Source organism: Motacilla alba, chromosome 3 (genome assembly GCF_015832195.1).
Source record: "Motacilla alba alba isolate MOTALB_02 chromosome 3, Motacilla_alba_V1.0_pri, whole genome shotgun sequence".
NCBI lineage: Eukaryota > Metazoa > Chordata > Aves > Passeriformes > Motacillidae > Motacilla > Motacilla alba.
Genome location: NC_052018.1, coordinates 20,787,703 through 20,807,626, shown reverse-complemented (window position 1 = coordinate 20,807,626; position 19,924 = coordinate 20,787,703). Strand labels below are relative to the sequence as shown.

The following is a 19,924-nucleotide window of genomic DNA, read 5'->3' as shown; positions in this document are numbered from 1 at the left end:
CACCCTCTTTCAGTTTAAAACAAATGACCAATGCTCACTGCCTTGGTAAAAAGTGTTTTTTGTCTTTCTATAAGCCCCCTTTATAAGTTATACCATCTGTCTCTTTTCAAGTAAATACTAGAAATATAAAGACAATCACAATGAAGACTTATGGCCTGCCCCTATTATAAAAAAAAAAAAAAAAAAAAGGCAAAATAAAATACTGTTTGTCCTTAAAAAAAATCTCTACCTATGTGGGCTGATGTGCCTTCATTTGCTTCTTGAGTTAATAGTTATGAAAAAGCATGGGGGAAGGCTCCCTCACAGAGCCACTCTCACTGAAGCAGTAAAAAGTATCTCAAGGGCCCCAGTCAAATCTGATGCCCTGCCTAAAGAGGCTTTCTTTAGGATGATACTAAGACACTTGTGTTTGCATACAAAGAAGTAGTTGCATACCATCCACCAGCATACTTCTTATTGAACATCAAAGTAATTCTGTGTCTTTGAGGAGCACCATTCATCACCACTGTATCCAAAATCAAAAATCTAGATAGACTATCTCAGTTCCTGTCACAGTAATGATATTCATAGTACTGCTAAAGAAACTGAAAAGAAAGACCTAAAAATTTTATCACTACCATTACCACGAGTACATCAAGGCTTTGAGTGATGATTTGTGTTCCTCTAGATCACCAGCTTTTCTTATTAGCACACCATTCCCATCAGTTTCTCTAAAGCCTTTTTAGAAGTGACTGCCATTATCAACTGATTTAGTTATATATTTAATACAGCTGGTCTTCAATGAAACAAGCATCATAAGCTTTTCATAGAAAATAAAAAGCATTTTGCTTATGCTATGGCAGTTCTTTACGTTGTTAATGTGTATTTAACATTACAAACTGGAGCAAAGGTGACTGCCTCATTGCCATCCTGCAGCCCAGGGGAAGAGTTCAGAGTAAATTCCAATCTCTTCAGCATATGAAAACCAAGCAGGCCTCTCCATTCCTAACCTTGGCTATTTGAGCTTTGACTTTTGACTCCCCATAAACCACTCAAGAAGTATAGCATAGGCATAGCATTTATTGACTCATTTGAGCCATTTAGTCAGTTCTAGTCTTTGAAAACCTCCTTACCCTTTTCAGCATGGTTAGTCACCCTGAAACCGGTATCACAGAAGGAAGGTTCTAAAACAGAAGGCAAGATCAGCAATCAAGTAGGGATTTTATTGTATGGTCAGCGAGTATGAAGTTTGCCACCTCAAGTCAAGCTCCCCGGGTTAGCATGTGCCTTCAAGACACACAGTCCTCAGCGCTGGAGGGGATGCACTGCCTGCTTCTGCCTGCAACCTGCCAGTCCTCCCAGCCAGAGCAGGGGGGAGGAGGTCAGTCTCCTCACTGTGTGGCTGTGTTTGGCACTCTAGAATGTACAGAGAACTTTTTGCTGAGTAAAACACTCCACGACTGCAATTGGGCATGGCTCGGGAAGATGACGCTCCACTTTGTGAGGTGTAACTTGTTCCATAAGACCTGTCTAATTCTTAGACAGCAGGGCACCTGCTGACCTCTCCCCAAAACACCATGCCACATAAGCATGTTCAAAAGAATCAAAGGCAAAAGAAGCTTTTAGTTTCTGATTAGCTAGCAACAAGTGTACTTCTACAATTTTAGATTTTCCTATTTCTGAAGCTTTTAGTTTCTGATTAGCTAGCAACAAGTGTACTTCTACAATTTTAGATTTTCCTGTTTCTGAAGCACTTCATATAAGCATTCCCTACTCTCCTCTGATAAGCAAATATTAGCAGCAGCAACCACTGGTACATACCAACTCACCACTGCGTTAGGAAAATGATTTAAGAGCAAGTAAAAGCCCTCAAAGCTAGAAGATAAGTCTTCAGTGAAAATTAAATAGATACTTTACTGTTTGAATGGTTAAATGAACAACACCTGTCACCAGACAAATTTGGACAGATATTAGCAAAAGGAATGTCCTGCTAAAGGGGAGGCTTATGATAGAGTACATTTGTTTACTGTGTCTTATCAGTATTACAGTTTCCATAGAAACAGGAGAGAGAAAATTTTAGCACTGGGCAACAAATTGTAATGATCTTTGGTAAGGAATTATTATATCTATTTAGTGCAAATACAATACATCAGAAAGATTTACACTCAGGTATGTGAAGCATTGATTACTAGTCCTAATGGACAGATGCTCATGGCTGTAGATGATTTCCAAGTCCTTATGGTAATGAAAGAAAGGACACATCTCATAACACATGGTATTAACATCCCATGCCATGCCGACCCTTGCTCTTCAGATTTTCAGTTGTATGTTGCTTTCTCCAACCGCCCTCCAAATAAGAAGGGGAGCAAAAAGTATTGAAGCATTTTCAATATATACATGCCTTTCCCTGAAGCTTATCTTATCCCTTACATTTATAATCACCTGCAGCTTAACCATGATGTAATTTCTTATGCCTTGTGGGCTGATTTCTGTGAGTCACAATTTCCAAATATATTTGTGAAGGTGGTTCATGAATTAAACTTCTGTCAACTGAAGCCTCCAGCATTGTTCTGCCCATTTTCAGTATGGAGGCTTATGGCTCACAAGTGTTAATGGTACAGTAGAAAGGATCAGTCCTTGGTTTATAAAGGACATTCAAGAAGCCATTACATAAGGTAAGAAAAACCACAAATGCCCCCATGGCTTTTTGTCATCCTATCGCTATTCTTTGGTAAGTTTAGGTTTCCTATATATACCACTGAAAATCTGCAGATGATTCATCCCCAGGATTTGCTGTCAAATGAGAACAGTTGTGAGTTATGCTTCTCATAGTTTCCCTGGTACTGTATTCTCCACCTTCACTTCTTCCCTGATTTCAAGCTGTGTCTAGATAAGACCTGGGAAATTCTGGGACAGCAGCTTTGGCCAGCTAATATTCAAACTCTCTCACTTAAGCATTTACCTATGTAAGTCCAGCAAACCAACATATTTTAATAAAATTAATACAACCTACAAGTGACAACATGCATCTAATCTTGTACAATGACTTTCACAGATATACTGAAATATCAGCCTCCTGCATGGTGAAACATCTTCTCTTTCTTTGATCCTTCTCTGCCCCAATGATCTTTGAGTCAAGAAGGATAAGCTAATGTGTCCATTTTTGCTATTCCCAAGCTCTTCCCCTGCTTTTCCCTGCCTAACAGTGTGGTTCCTCTTGGCTGGCAGACTGGGAGAGATTCTCTGGAGGTACAGCTGGTGTCTTAACCAATGCACAGTCATACTGAGACAACTAAACCACATGCATGGAAACATTTGCTACCATTTAATCTCAAGTGCAGAGGGTGCAGCACTGCCTCTGGTAATATACTTCCACAATAAGCACCACTAATGGCTTTGGGGATCATATGCATTATTGATGCAGAAATGTTTGATATTTCCCATCGTGACAGAAAGGAGACAAGTGGTTAAATTGCTTCCTGTTGTGCATGACTGTAGACATTAGCTGCTGTTATTTATAGCTCCTATAGTATCCCAAAAGGCAGGAGAACCACGTCATACAGCATTACTCCAAATAAAATCATTCTAGCAAAGCAAACCATCTTAAACATAGAGAATATCACTGTAGAACAGAAAGCATGAACAGCTCAGATGTTTTGATAACAAAATATATGTGTTAGTACTCCCACCCAATAAGCTAATACAAGAAGATTTAGGAAGGACATGAAAAACAGTACGTTAATAAAGTCAGCTGAAAGAAAAGAAGTACATCTGGAAGAAATTTCCACCAGTACATCAGTGGAAAGGAGATGTCCTTTTCTGGAAAATGCTCAAATAGAATGAAAGAGAGCTCTGATAGTTTTAATCATGGAGATACTTGCATGTACATCTCTTTTAAACGGTTATTCTATCCTAGGGAGTTAAATACTAGTCCAAAACATGAGGCAGACTATTCCAAATTAACAAGCATGCCTTAGAGCAGGGAAAGATTGTTCATGCATCTTATGAAAATAAAAGTTATCTAACCCTGTGGGCATCTTAGATACACAATCCAATTCCCCATACTTTCCCACTCTCCTAGTAAAAAGGGGTGGGAGGAGTGGGAGGCGGGTGAAGAAGGACAAAATACAGCAAACAAGAGTTTCATAGAACATATTTCTTTTAAGAAGTTAGCAGTGTGAGTTCTAGTTCTTATTTTTTCTAACTTACATTCTTTTTCCAAGAAAACTTTCATGAAAAATTCCATCATTCCCACAAACCTGAAAAAAATGTTTTGCTCTTCAAAACTTTGAAGAACTTCCACCAAACTGAAGGATTGTGATACAAATTATGTGACTCTGGAATGAAAGACTGGTAGTCACTTCCAGTGCTGTTTTAATTGCTTACTCCTCTCAGGACAGGGTGTCCTCAAAGCTCAGGAACAGCTATCTTTTTAAGATAACAATTTACTCAAACAGTTAAATTGCAATTTAAGAGAAAAAGGAATATATTTAAAACGTTTTAAAAATGGTAGCAAACAAAAACCTGTCTTTTACTTCTATACTTTGCATAACTGACTTATGTATTTAATGCATACCAGCCAAGAGGTCTGTTCTTGCTTCAGCAGCGCCTCAACGTAGATGGAGAGGCAGGACGCTTCTGAAGCAAGGAATTCAGATACTTTTGTGCAGGCACCCCTGAGAGCTTTAAAAGGTAAGGGAATAGCTTTTTTGGCCTACTGACAAATTTCTCTAAGGGTAATGAAATATCAGTGTGGTCTACTGAACCCACATAAAACCAATTAATTCAAGAGTCCTTCAGCATTATAGCTATATTCCTCTGAGATCTACAAGAATTCCCTGTGCTCCTCACCATTAAATTATAGTTGTTCTAGAAAAACATACTAACATTTTTCCTTACTCACTGTATGAGTATAAATGTCTGTATTTTGATTTCTCTGCTCAATTACACACTCTTTACCTCTACCCACACACTGCACTGTGTTGGCCAAGACATACCTTTTGGCAGTGAACTTCAAAACCGTGTTCCTCCGCAAGAGAGTGCCCGTGTACAGTACACTCACACACTCAGAGCTCCTCAGTCCATGTGATTTACATAATGCCTGGGCAACCGTTTCACAAATAGATGTAAGCACAAAAAATAAAATCCCAAACTGTGGCATATAGAAATCAGTCATTCTACATACAGCTTTTATTTACCAAAACCTACTCACATTATTAACATGGTCAGTTATCAGAGGTGCCTGCTGTTTCTGCGTCTGAGGATGCACAGTTCTCTCTTCCTTCAGCAGCTGAACTGTACACATTGAAATGCTTTACAAAACATTTCAGAAGTAAAGGTCAAGTAAGCTCTCTTGAAAGGAATGCTGTTTTCTGGAGAGAATTTCCTTCCTACGCACTTTTAGCTACCAAGACTCTAGCGACATTAGGCAAAGACTGTGAACACACATGCCCATGTCTGCCTCTAGAATTAAGCCTCATCAAGTCATAATTTTTTCTTCAGAACCTGTTTCCCCCACACATATGAGGGTGAGACTGTTGGGAAAGCACTATTTTACAGCTAAGGATTTACACTCAGTCCTGAGAGCGCAGGGGTTAGGCAACACTTGCCCTTTAGTGCCCTTCAATCTTGAAATGTTTAACGTGACATCTAAACATCAGTAAAGTATTTTGTTCAGTGTTTTGGTTTTAAAACTACATAATTTTGGGTGAAGCAAAACTGTGACTTCTCATAACAGCAATAAGAGTGGAAAAACATTGTATGGATAAACTAGTGGTAGTAGGGGACCTGGAACTCCAAAAAGGTCTTTGTACTATGCTTGCAACCAACCAGGACATCCTACAAAGACTGAAGCACCAGCACTGTGTACTCTGATCACTCTTTTTACGCTACAAGCAGAATAGCACAGAGATCTGTGCCAGCTGGAGCCTTCAAACATCTTTTTGCTCACACATATCCAGAGTCTTCTAGCCTGTCCAATTATTTTAAGTGGCCTAATAGGTGTTGATTAGTTTTATAGCTGCCTTGATACTGAAGTCTGAGGTCCTTTTTCTCTTCAGGTACTAGACATGGTCGCTTTGAGTCTAGCCCAACCTGCCTATATTTTTGCTCTCATGGAGACCAGATTTTAGTGGATCAAGATGAACAATCCTAGGTATATACAGATCCAATAAGACAAGGCATTCTTCTGTTTAGTTTGAGATGGAAAGTGTATAGCTCCTTATTCTAGATAGACATCTAGCAGTACTAAGTCTAAAATGGCCACTGGGTACTGTCACGCATCCTTTCATCAATTTATTCCTTCCCAGTCCAGTTCTTCCTTCTTCATCCTCTTCTGGACACATCCTCATCTGGACACATCAACACATCTACAGAGTCATGGTAACAGGTATTGCTTGTAACAGCTCTGATAATGAGTTTAATTTATTTTTGAATTTGCAGAAGTTGGTATCATATGCCTATCCAACTAAAGCACAACCTTGACACGAAGGTAAGAGAACTTCTGGATTAACTAGAAGATTAAGAAAGTACGTATTCTTCCTTTATTTTCTGCCCTCTAATTTCCATTTCCATGGAAACTGGGCTGGAAAGTACCAGCAGGCAGCCTGCAGCTGAACATCTGAATGAGAATGCTCATGTTTAACTCAGCAAGCAGACAGCAGGTGAAATCTGCAGGAACTGTCTAAAATCTATAACTACATCTAGAAAGCAAAAGGACAACTTCAGTTTCAGAAATGAACTTCTAAAGAGGATGCTATATCACCCCAGTGAATATTCTTATGTGGCAGCAGTTGATAATCTGACTTCCTCTTTGATTAAAGAGGATATGATAGGAAAAAAAATTCTTTATCACAATAGCACAGGGCAAAAAATTCATGACATCACAATTAATATTTTGAAATGTTCAGATGGAATATGCTAGTGAATATGGTAAAGATATTTTTGTAACAGGACTTTGGCTCCTGAACACTATGCTGTAACTCCTTCTGTGAAATCAAGCTGGCTGCTGTACAGTTCATACATACACATTGTCAGCCCAGTCATCTGGATGGCTCCTCTTACAAATATCCATTGCATTTCAACAAATACATGTATACACGCACACACACATCTATTAAAATTAACTAGCAGGCAGCAACATATTTGCTAATTATAAAACACATTGGTTTTGAGCACTAACTCACACTACTTGTATTTTAAAATCTAATAATGTAACACTGTTGTAGTTAAAGGAAAAAAAAAAGCTATGTTAACTTCTTTATCCAATTTAGTAAATTTAAGTGCAGGAATTCTATTTAATACCACCTTGGATTTTTCTGCAGGTCAATATTTGTTCTTCAAGCAACAGGAAGAAAAGCAAACAAGCAAAGGATGAAACATTACTGTCTTGGGCTGTACTTTACCCAATGAAGACATTGGTTATTATTAAATTCCTGCTTTTGTATATAAAGCAATTACCACTCTCTCAAGAAGATATTACTCATTCTTTGCAGAAAGCAGAACATCAGTTACACTTTTTTCAGTGCAATTTTAGGCAATGCAGTGGACAAAAGAGGATGATTATAATGAAGGATTTAACATCTTGTGCAAGTTCAATATCAGCACACAAGAGCTGACCTGAAAATGGGTTATGAAGAAACTTGAGACAGCATCAATCTTTTTTCCTTTTCTTTTTCTAAGAATGTTGCTCAAAGTTTAAGAGAGCTATTTTTCAGAATCAAATCAGCAAGATAGGTACAATAAAGAACATCTGCAGCTATGTTCTCCTTCAGGATGAGAGGGGAAATTCAAGATTGGAGCAACAAAAAGTGAATCAGCCCAAGAAGCTGCTAGTGACTATTGATTCATTCCTTCCTTTGGGATCTTCAGTGGGAAAAATGAGCCCAAAATTGCAGTCCACCACATACCAAACTCATGGCCACAATGGAAAAGAATAGTATAGAGGCTGTTTGTGCAATTTCCCCATGTGATAGAAAACTAATAATTGTGTATCAAGAGCACAACAGAGACAGACAAAACACACAGCGATCAGCATCTCTGCAGTGCAAGAATGTCCATCTAACAGCTGCAGCAATGTAAAAAATCACAGTGAGTGCCTTCTGTTAAGGAGTTCTATTATGTTTTACTTTACCAAGTGTATTTGGGAACACTTGGAGGATCATTTATTGTGCTAAATCATGATACAGGGAGGCCTGGGATAAACAAAAATTAAACTCCAAATAATTCACTCTTCTGCTCTAAGACTGCTTAAACACAGAATACACAAAAGCATAAAGCTTTCAGATAAATTTCTTCTTTTTATTTGCATGAATTTTTCTACAGCTGAATAACCCACATGTACTGCCTGAAGAGTTCTATTTCAAGCGAGACTGGAAATAAAAATAAATTTTGAAAATACATACATTTAAATAAAAAGCAACCCACAGCAGTGTACATTGACTTCTCTGTTTCAAATCAGCAATCCTACCCCTCCATTTTTTTGTTTTGTTTAGGAATGCTGAAACATATTGCATTTAATGGCTGTCTTCATTTTGAGGGTAGAAACCAAGGGTACTGCTCATACATGCATGAAAGCTCTCCTATCCATTACCATATACAAGTACCTTACTAAGGGAGGGAGAAAGGACAGCTTCAGCATCTGCCTAAGGTTTACAGAAGCAATTCTGCAGTAATGGAAAGGACTTCTGAACTGGCTGGATTGCCCGGTAATGGGGGATGGATAGTTGCAGGGAAATATTTATGAAGGGAGTATGAGCTGACTGCATGTGCACACAGAAAGTGGTGGATGTCCATCAAAAGGGGTGGGTTATTTCTCCCAACTGGAGCTGGAGAGAGAGAGAGTGTTATAATTCAAGAAAATAAGCAAACTGCTCCCCACCAGGTCATAAGTACATTCACACTGTTTCCCCTTATGATCTTGTTATTAACACATGTACAGAGCATGTAGCTGCTTATCTTCCAATTAACTTTATAACTGCTAATGCATCCCAGTGGTTGCTGTCTGGTTAGGAGATGGAAAGAAACTGAGCAGGGCCATCAATACAGTTATTCCAGTATGGTTATGGCATATAAGATGGAAGTGTAGAATAAAGGTATCTAGTCTGGGATCTTTTGCTTCTTGGGTAATAGAGTATGTGATAAAGTTTCTGGATACCAGCTAACACAATAACAAGCACATATTGTGCCAGTGCATGCCAGATAAACTTTTAATCAAGTAATGAAAATATCATTAATGGAAAGCCACAAATGAATGAACACTTAAGAATTGAAACATCACTTTCTGTTAGCAAAGCTTAATGCAAGCAACTACTAGCTGTATTTAGTATTCAGTGTTTTATTTAGAGAATTCAATTTTGTAAAAGCTTTACATGTTTGAAAATTAATCCTTCTTTAACCTTTGAAATACCTTATCTCATAAAACATGTATCTTCTTCCAAAACCGCATTGCTGGATGGTTGAATTTGAAAGTCTTTGCAGGATATCTTTTTATAGGTAAGTTATAAACACTGAGAAAAACAGTTCATGGTAGAAGTACTAACACAACATCACCACTGGAAGGAGATCACTGTTCCCATGTAGCTATCTTTCCATGCATAGCTCTCTTCTCCAGTTTACAGATACAGAATACCCATACTGACAAAGTGTGGTCACTTCAAACTCCTGCACAGCATAGGGACAATGAGACGTGCAGTTTTCTAGAGTACAGGCAATCAGGAACATACTACATCTCAGGCTAATTGCATATATTCCCCAAGAATCAAACTTAAGTCTGAAGGGCAGCCAGACAAAAGTATGGTAGCACTGGCCCCATCACTCCCAAGGGCTCATTTCTTTCCCTGGGATGTAGCTCCAGTGCTGAAGAGTCTGGAAGAGTCTGGTCATGGGGGCACTCTTGAATGAGGAGCCCAAGAAGACCAAGCTGCCTTCACTTGAACTGTAGAACAGCTATAAGTGAAGAAACTGCTACTGCATATCTCCTTTTCACTCATCCTACTCCCTACAGCATCTTGTTTTTCCCTAATGTTTTTGTCATCTCATTATATGGTTTTTCCCTCTCTCTTCTCGCATCCCTCCACCAAGTCTATTTCTCCTTATTCTTCTCTATTTATTAGGAACAACACCCAAGCCTGCACATTGCTTAGTTCCTCCAAACGTCAGCAGCTGAACAGACTTGCAGCTCACAATCAGGTAATTTTGCTGTGTTCATTTACTGAGAGTGAAACCGGACAAGATTATGTATATTGTATACATTTAAATACAAATAGCACATTCCACATTTACACAAATTTACTGAATTTCTTATTTTTAGGTCAAAACCAACTAGTCCAAACTAAAGTCTGACAAGACAAAGGTTCATTTGTCTCTAACAGATGCAATTAATCAAACTGTAACTCAGTCATTCTTTTAATCCAGAAAATCTCCCATATCCATCTGAACTCTCCTTCTCTCTGCCAAGTGTTTAAACACTGTAAATAGGGGAAGTGGAGGACAATGGAACACAGATTTAATTTACTTTGCACCTTTTACTTTGCTGGCAACTCCCCACAATATAGTAGGTAAGCATAAAAAAAGTACTGCAGCAGTGACACAGATGCACGGGAACTTAAAGACATTTTCACAGGTAAATGTGCTTGAGTTGTAAAGCAGCTGTTACACACCAAAGCCTGATAGATATTCTCTTCAAAGAGCTTAGTTCAAAATTTTCAAAACTGAATTTTATATTAGCAAGCTCCTTCTTTCTTTCTTATGTCCAAATGAAGGCACTATTGCAGATGACTGAGATTTTAGATAAATTGTTTTCTTGATTATACCCTCTCCAAATAAATGGTCAGTCTTACCAACCAGCTCCAGGCCATCACTTCATGTAACTCTGGCTCTGATATCTACATGATACACTTAAGTTAAGAAGAGTTTGATTGTCAATGGAATCTGGATCAAGTTCCTATATCACAAATAAAAGGAAAAAATAATTGGCACAGGATATCAGTAAAGGAGCACACAAACTGGGCTGAGGCCATCACATCAAGCCCAGTTTTCAGGAGCTCTTGAAATCATTATGAAGGCCAAAGTCTGTCTGCAATTTGTTTGCTAATTATAAACTTCCCAATTCTTGCTGGAATGGGTGTGTTATGAACTATCTTACTAGAGTACTCCTATCACCTTTACAGTCTAAAAGGGAAATCAGATTTTAAAGTTCGTTTGAACATTCGCAGGTAACCACAAATCCCACTACAGTTCAACACAGTTGTCAAGTTCTCTCTGTAATTACCTTTAGTGCAAACTGTGGCTGAAATACAGGTAAATAGCAAGCTAAGGAGCAAACTGGTTTATTTTAATGGTACCTGCTGGGGGAAAGGGGTAGGCAGATTTAAGAGATGCCAGCAACCACATATATTCTATTATGAAGATACAGGAAAAAAAAGCTATATTTTTCTTCCTACTTCTCTAAAATTAGTCTGTCAAATCATATCCAGAGTTACATATGCAGTCACTTTCACTCAACTTATAGTATTTTTAAAGGTTTTTAAAACTTATTTTAAAAGAAATTGTTTCTTCCCGTAATAAAAGAACGTAAAATTAAATCATGGCTTTCTTCTCTTCCAATATCATTCTCAGCAATTTATTTGTTCTTTCACAAACACATTACTCTAAGTTTCTTCTACACAACAATAAGGTATTGTTAGTGACACTGCTTCTGACTACTCCTTTAGTCTACTCCTCTACTCTAAAAAATAAGCAAAGTGCAAGCATTTATCTGCAGTCAGAGCTACACGCAACTTACTGCTTAGTACTTTTGTGAATCAACAGAACCAGCCTGCAGACTCCAGTATTAAACCCCTTGTCTTGACAAAGTGGTAACTTCATAATTTAAAATGTATAAATGCTTCAGAATTTCATACAAATAACTTTATAAGCAAGCCCTGAGAGCAACCTCTGCAATGGTGCCACCTCCCGAACGTTAACAGAATACATAAAATCTTCACACGAAAGCAGGTAATTTAAGCAAAACATCCAAGTTAACACTCCCTATAAGATAATTTCAATCACTATAAATAGCAAACAAGGCCTCTCTATATAATCCAATTTGTGTTTGTGTTTATCCAAATCATATTACAATGTTAACTCATTAAGAAAAAAGTTTACCTGTGTTCCTGTCAGGTAAAATACAGCAATGCTTCTGCAGTATGCCAGGCAGAACCTGTGGCAATAAAGAAACAGGTATTAATGGATGTATATATTTTAACATCATATGAAGAAAACCCAGAGACTGCTGGAATTATGTATTTGCTGCCTCTGATCAAGCTTTGTGCTCTCAAACTGAATCCAAATGAAATATCATGTGATGTAAAGGTGAATCCTGCTCATCAGGAACTGCAGAGAAGCATCTTGCAAAATTAGCTGCTTACTACCTGCCTGTAAAGTTAGTTTCACGTTCTCCCATTGATTACAATATCAAAAGTTGATTCAAAGAACCTAAGACCATAATCAAACATGTTCAACTTAGAAAGACAGTATGTTATTTATCAGTGATGCTGCTGTTCCTGATTTCACACATGTGGCCCTGGGGTTATGGCATCCAGCTTGTTGTAAACCACCTAGGTCCAAATTTCAAAGTACAGCATTTTGCTGTCCACACAGCCAGTTCCAGTGGACAACATAAAACTCCAGAAACTTGAGTAGGAAACTCAAGGGAATGGGGATAGAGGAGCCAGTGAGAAATGCTGAGGAAGCTGACCACCACCATTGTCAGCGGGTCAGGACCAGGTGCCACAGACTCTCAGGACATTCACAGAAGACAAATTCACTTTATTAAGAAACCCATTGCTTTTTATACACTAGCTCACTACAGGTGGACCTGATTGGTCCTTTAAGTAAAACACCATCACCATTAGCTAATTAAGAAACCAGCCTTTGGTAAACAAATCTCCATAACACATTCCACATGTTCACGACAAGAGGTGCAGCAAGACAAGAATTGTTTCTAATTCTTTTCTCTGATCTCCTCACAGCCTTTTTCAGAACAATGCCTGGGAAAGTTGTCTGTTGCTCTCTGTGACCAGGGAGCTGCTACCACACACCACTGGCCCTTTCCCACAGGCAGGACCTCATCCTTCTTCACAGATTTACATATTAAATTCACCAATTTTAGTGCAGACAATCAGCTTTGGTACTCCTACTAGCAACAACCTGTATTTAAAGCACCCAATACTTAATTTTAATCTGACTTTAAAATCTAGAATTTTCAGCCAGGAATGAGCATGCTGAGCCCCAGACCTGCACAGCCCTGCGGCAGGGCAGCACATCCCCGTTTTCCTCTCTGCGCGACTTTTCCATCGCTCGCTTTCAGAACACCAAGGAGGACCAACACCTCAGCCTGTGTGTCCTCCAGCAAAGCAATTTAAAGTCTTAAGAACCTTGCTGCATCATGCTTCCTCCTAAATGTACACATGCAGAGGCAGAGCCATTGCAAAACACTGCTCTCATTGCTATTATTACTTCACGAGTCAGTCTGTGGCCAGAAAGCCTCCCTGAATAAAAGGCAATGGGTACAACTTACAGAGATGAGAATGGTCTCCCCATCAAACTCATCTGAATTTCACAGAAGGCATGGCATTTAAATGTAAGCTTTTACAAAAGTAATTCACTTGTTTTGGCATTATTCTGAAGTTAAGCTTGTGGATAAAAGGTAAAAAAAAATCAGCTTGCTTTACCCCACTTCATAGGCAGCAGGCAGTTTGTATTTTGGGAAGAATCAATGGTACAAATAACAATTTTCTGAAAACCACACTCACCATTCTACAGTATTTCTTACATTTAAGGACTTTAAAAACCCCAATAATTCTTGGAAGTACAATGTCATATGTACAAACTATAGAATTTTCCTTAGGACCATGGATAGAAATAACAGCAGTCTTATAGGCATTGAAAGCACAAAAATTAGAAGCAGAGAACAAAGAAATCCTAAAATGAGCTGAGACAGTCTTTCAAAGCGGTGTAACACAAAGACTGAATTTTAAAAACATACTGTCTTACTCAGACATAAAGTAACATTTAGTTCCTCGGGAATCTGTCACATTTTCTTCCCCACATTCACAAACGATGAAGAAGCATTATGAATTTATTATGAGCTCCCAATTAATCAAATTAAAGCTGAAATTAAAAGTAGAGATGACAAAAAAAAAAAAAAAAGGTAGGTCTGAAATTGAAAAATTGAAAGACAATTTCAATGGGAAAAAAAAATAAAGCTCTAGAAAATAGTTTACCCTTCCTGGTAGACTGGATATAGATAAAAGAACAGACATGTAAAAAAAACCTCAGAAAACATTTATTTGTCCCTTTCCTGCACTCTCTTAAGTGCTAAGTAGGCAAACAGTATGGCAAAACCTTAAACAATGCTTCCTGCTCCCCAGCCCTTTAACATGTTTACCCTGCACAAAGCCATTTTCTGGCTGGTAGGAGTTTGATATCAACCTCCCACTTACTTATCTATAGTATACAGATTTTTACACTGTACCCATCTCCATGGTATCCAAGAGCCTTTTCACACTGCTCTCCTCCCACTTTCTCCCCACTTTGTTTTTCTCCTCCCTAGGGAAACTGACAGAAGAATTCCTCAGCAAAACTGTCACCTTTCCCTCTACAAGCCTCTCCTTTCCTCTGCTGCTTTCCTTTCATTCATTTGCATGCTGTAATACCCAGTTTATTGCTTAAAATGCCTAAAATACCTGATCAGTCTCAGAGATTTTTTCTTTAATTTTACAGAAGATGCTTCAATTATTTATTTTTTTTCCTTTTGTCAGTTGTTTGAAATTTACCCACACAGGCAATTTGAGAGAGAATCTTTACCCAAAGCAGACTTGGATTGGTTTCTGCTGTAGAAATCCAAATATGTGAGCAACCAGAGGGATTTACTTGGGGGCGCAGGGGAGAGGCAAAAGAGAAACAGGTTTCAATGATATTAACTGATGATTTAACCTTCAGTTGTTTTATAAGCTCTCAGCTGGGAGTTAAGGCATTGCAATACTAAATTAAAAATGGACTCATAGATGCAGAAACAGAATAAATAATACAGCAGGTGGTATGTCCTTCACATCAAGGTGCTTCCCTAGCAGTAGGCAAATTAACTTTGGTCAATGGTATACAGCTAGACACTCACATGTAGCAGGAACATAGTCTTTGCTTATGATGCCAAAATGAAAGCATCCTCAAATACAGTGAAAATACTAATTCTTGTGGTTGGATATGGATTTGGGTGTATTTACATTTGTTTCCATAATCGATTGCTGTGCTTAGAGATATATAAATATATCAGTGTTCAAATTTTAACCTGTAGCTATACATAATATAGGTATTCAGAAAGCCCCTCAGAGCAGCACAGGGTAGCTACAGAGCTGGGTTACATTTAAAAAAAAACATATTTTTATAAGTTTGCTTGGAAACTTTCCTTCAACTTCTTTAAAATAAAACTGATAAGTCCTTTGAGTGTTCAGTACACAACTTTTTTTCTTAGAGTGATATAACAAGAACTAGAATTTATTCCTAAAAAACAATTGAAGATTGGAAAGTATTAACTTCAAACCCACTAAAAAAATCCCCACTTTACAGAGAAGCAGAAATGTGAAGCAAAATAATTCTTGTGTTCAAAAAGGCCTCTGTGAAATGAATATCTACTCACTTAAAAGGATCTGCTGCACAAGGATGATCAGGCCTCTCTTTGGTACTGAATGATAAAATGTTTTGCTTTCTACTCCACTTATAATTGGACTCCTAAAATAGCCATAGAAAAATGAGCTATATACTATTTTTCCTTCTTCATTTACATTTTTTCTGCTAAAAATTGAGTCAACTGAAAATGCATGTTTCACAGGTCCAAATTTGCAGAACACCCAACTCAGGAGTCTGAGTGCTTTATAAGTGAAATTTTAGGCAGAACTTAATGAGGATTTATACTGTGATTTTTGACTTGCCAGAAGGAAAGAAGCTCAACTTGAGTTTCAGGGGCAAGATGAGACAATATTTTTCTGCTTTTTACATCCTAGAAATCCAATGACTCTAAAGACTAGAAAGTCAGAACATACTCTTTTAGGCATGCCAGCCACACAGGTCCTGTTTGTGGCTCTTGTGGTCACGTTCAACCATTTCCAAGGACTGCCTCTGGGAGAGCCCCCTATGCTCTAAACCTCCCTCTCCACAAAACTATTACGATTAGCATGCCATGCATTTTGATTGCAAGAATAGAGTAACATTCAAAAAGAAAATGTGTCAAAAACATACAGGGAAAATCCACATCAATTTATAAAATTTCAGAGAAAAGAGATCCCAGAATTTGATATTTACTCATACTCTGATGGTTGCAAAGAAATGGTCCATGGGCAGAGTCAGCAACCAAGTGTGCCCTGCATCTTCTATGGAAGCAGTACAGTACTGAAGACAATTCAGGTTAGATATCTGGGTGTAATCCAGTGAGTTCCTATCTTTTTTGTCTTTCAAATCTTGTGTCACTTCTTTGGAAAAGAGAGACTTTGCTACCTGCACTGCTCTGTGCTAAGCACTGTTGCCTTCCTACCATCCACACAAGCCTCATGGAATTAACTTTGTCTGTTTTCATTCTAAGGATCACATTGGTTCTATCTCTGTATTTGGTTTTCCTTATATTTGTATAAGGGCTTTTTTAGGAAAAATTTTTAGGAATTTTTTTTAGGGAAAATTTCTTTGTCAACTACTACCAGAGAGGTTTTGGAATAATGTTTGTAATAGATCTTAAACCACTGGAAATTCTGTGCTCATGCTTCTCTGAATATCTTTTGTTGCCTTTTTTCATTAAAGGGGTATATTATATTTTTGTTTTAATTTGTATTATTGTTTCCATCTATTTTTGACTTCATACCTGATGATTTTAGATGTCTTTGTCCCATTAGCACTGCTGAAGGAGAAGGAGCCTCTCTGGAAGTTATTCACTGGTGCTTCTTAAGCAGAAAGGAAGCATTTGGGATTTGGCTTCTCACAGCAGCCACATATCTGTCAGGTCTATACAGGTATCTGACTTAAGACAGGGTGTTACAAGTAGGCAAGGTTTCCTGTTCACAAGCTGTTGGGTGATACAAACCACCATAAATCAAAGGCTTATTATTACAAAATAACCATAATTCTTACAGAGCAGACAGGCTCATGCAGGATAAGGGGAAATTGTTTTAAACTAAAAGTGGAGATATTTAGATTAGATAGTAGGAAGAAATTCTTTACTCGGAGGGTAATGAGGCACTGGAACAGGTTGCCCAGAGAAGCTGTGGATGTCTTTTCCCTGAAAGTGTGCAAGGTCAGGTTGGATGTTGGATGTGACTTTGACCACCAACATACTCTAGTGGAAGGTGTCCCTGCCTACGGCATGGGGTTTGGAATTAGATGATCTTTAAGATCCCTTCTAACCCAAGTTTTCTACAATTCTATGACAATTCTATGCAACCAGGTGGTGAAATGCTGTATCAAGGCTGCTTGCCTTCAGATTTCTAACAATATGCAGTTGGTTCAACCTACCAAAGCCAAATCTGAACTTCATAGCACTCCCACAAGGATAATTATATTTGGTTAAGCTTTTTAAGGGGTATCTAGGGAGTGCATCAACAAATACCAGTTATCATTTCCATTCCTGTAAGAACTCAAAAGATAACTTTATTACTAGTGTGCCTCTTCTTTGTCTCAGTTGAAGCTGATATTGATATAGCCTACACCAGCATCAGCAACGGTTCCAAGTAACTCCTAAAATCAGCCCTTGAAATATCCAGCTCTGGCAGAAGAGAACATCAGGACCAGTGGCACCTGCCTTCCCAAGGTTTCCTTCAAAACCATATGTGTTCCCTGTCAGAACAACACTTGCAACGGCAAAGCTGGCCCAAGTAGAACATATTAAAATTTGATTTTTTTTCCTCTGTCTGGTACTGCCGGAAGTAGTAGAGATTTTTGCAAGATCTTTCAATCATTGCCTGTGAGCTGTCAGTTCTTCTGCCCTCCCAAGAAAACAATCTTTCCTCTCAGCTCCTGATGAGACATGCCCTGCTGCAAAGGCAGCCTGTGCCAAAATGTCTCCCACCCACGGTGGTGCGAGTGAGAAGCCTGTCTTGTCAGTTCATTTCATTGTATTCTGATGAGATAGCCCAGACTTGTCCAATTATGTTTCCTCAAGATTTTACTAGATTGCTATTGTCCAATATCCAATTTCTCACATACACTGATGAACATCCAATATCCAATTTCACATATACCTTGATGTTTTAATTCCTTTTTCCAAAAGCTAATTTAATGTCCAAACAGCTTGCTAATGATTTGTCTGCTTTGTGGGGTTTTTAGTAAAAGTATTTTCCTTTATCATCCTCTGCCTTAGCCACCATTCCCAATTAGTTATCAAGAACATAAATAAAACATGATGATTTTGTGGAAAGGTAAAGTTACAATGAAAACAAATAAATCATGTTTGCCATATATCAAACATTTTGGCATTGTATCAATGTATTTATCATCACACACCTTATCACATTTAAATACGTATATTGAGTCCTTTTCATTTTGAATAAAAAGAAATGCTAAAGAGGATGCATTTCAAAACTATTCTGAAAATATTACAGTATTCATACTAATATGTGTTCTTTCAGATTGTATTACATCTCAAAAAATGCAACTTCTCTACAACCCTTTCCATGATTAAAGTAAATACTGACAGCAACAACAGAAGGAACATTTCCTTAGGAGAGTTTTTAACAAAAGGTGACAGACATTTAAGTAATGAGGAAATCATTGACTGCATTATCTACTTTTTATATCTCAATCAAAACTAAGAGAAAATAACTCCAGAAGAGAGGGTATAGTGCTACAATGACCCCAGATAACATGGCTGATCTCCTTGCACTGCCATTGGCTTCATTACTCCTTCTATCCAGTTACCATGACAAGTTAAACTGAAACACAAGCTTGATAATTTTTGATGACCCAGGAAAGAAAAGATGATAACCATTATGACACTATTCAGAGTAATGTTAGCATGAATCTGCATTAGAATGAAATAATTATAATTGCTGTAAAATTAATAAATACTTATAAACATGAATCTTTTAGAAGTTATCATCTGAAGTGTAATCCACATTGCTTTATAAGAATATAATATACCAACTAAATAGAGTAAGTAGCCAAGCCTGAGGGAAAAAAAAAATATGTAGACTGGAATTAGTTCTGAAGTGATTCAAAATAATACCTTAAGACAGGCTTTTCATACTTAATACTTACTTAATAGTAGGAAAATAAGTTGTGGTGCTGGCAACAGCCACAAACCCTATTTATTTCTAACCTCCTTTTCAGTATTTAGACACTTAGAGAACAATACATCAGCAAGAGCAAAAAACTCTTTTAAATCTTTCATTTGTCAGAAGTTTACACTCTTGACTGACAGAACAAGACTTTGCTGCAGTGATACATGGACTTCTGACCTCTGGGTCCAATTACTGTAATTGGCAGCACTTACAAGAGATTCCACAAATTATTTAAGACACCTGAGACTAAACACAGCATGGTAAATACAGGTCCACTTGGAACTCTCCACATTTTTCAAATAATTGTACGATTACACCACTGTCCAAAACTATGCCTTCAAAACTCTGAAACAAGGAATGTCAAAGTTCTCTGAAGCTGAGAAACGATGATGCTCTCAAAGTGCTCTGAATCTGAGAGATGATGATTTGGTCCTTCCCAGACTAACTTTGCTGGGAAGAAGAGGACAAGACTTTTCAGTTGATGTTTTAATTCCTTTTTCCAAAAGTAAATTAATAGGAGGATAAACCTCAGGACAAAAGCAATTGCATTTTCAACTTACTTTCAGGTGAAGCATTCCTAAGTATCTCATCATCTGATTGACAGCAGGCTGACTATGATCCAGCAGCATGCCCACATGGCCAAGAGG

General features: G+C 37.9%; 1 protein-coding gene across 7 annotated transcripts in view; it reads right to left on the bottom strand.

Annotated features, from left to right (window-relative positions):
* The window catches only part of DLGAP2 (DLG associated protein 2), a 445,650-nt gene that overhangs the window by 358,090 nt on the left and 67,636 nt on the right, over window positions 1-19,924 (bottom strand). For all 7 annotated transcript variants that reach the window (XM_038132407.1, XM_038132404.1, XM_038132410.1 and 4 more), the window contains exon 2: window positions 12,124-12,178. Coding sequence is in view for 4 of the 7 variants with exons in the window: in XM_038132404.1 (XP_037988332.1) it covers window positions 12,124-12,178 (55 nt within the window). In the remaining 3 variants the exon portion in view is untranslated. The remainder of the gene's footprint in view (window positions 1-12,123; window positions 12,179-19,924) is intronic.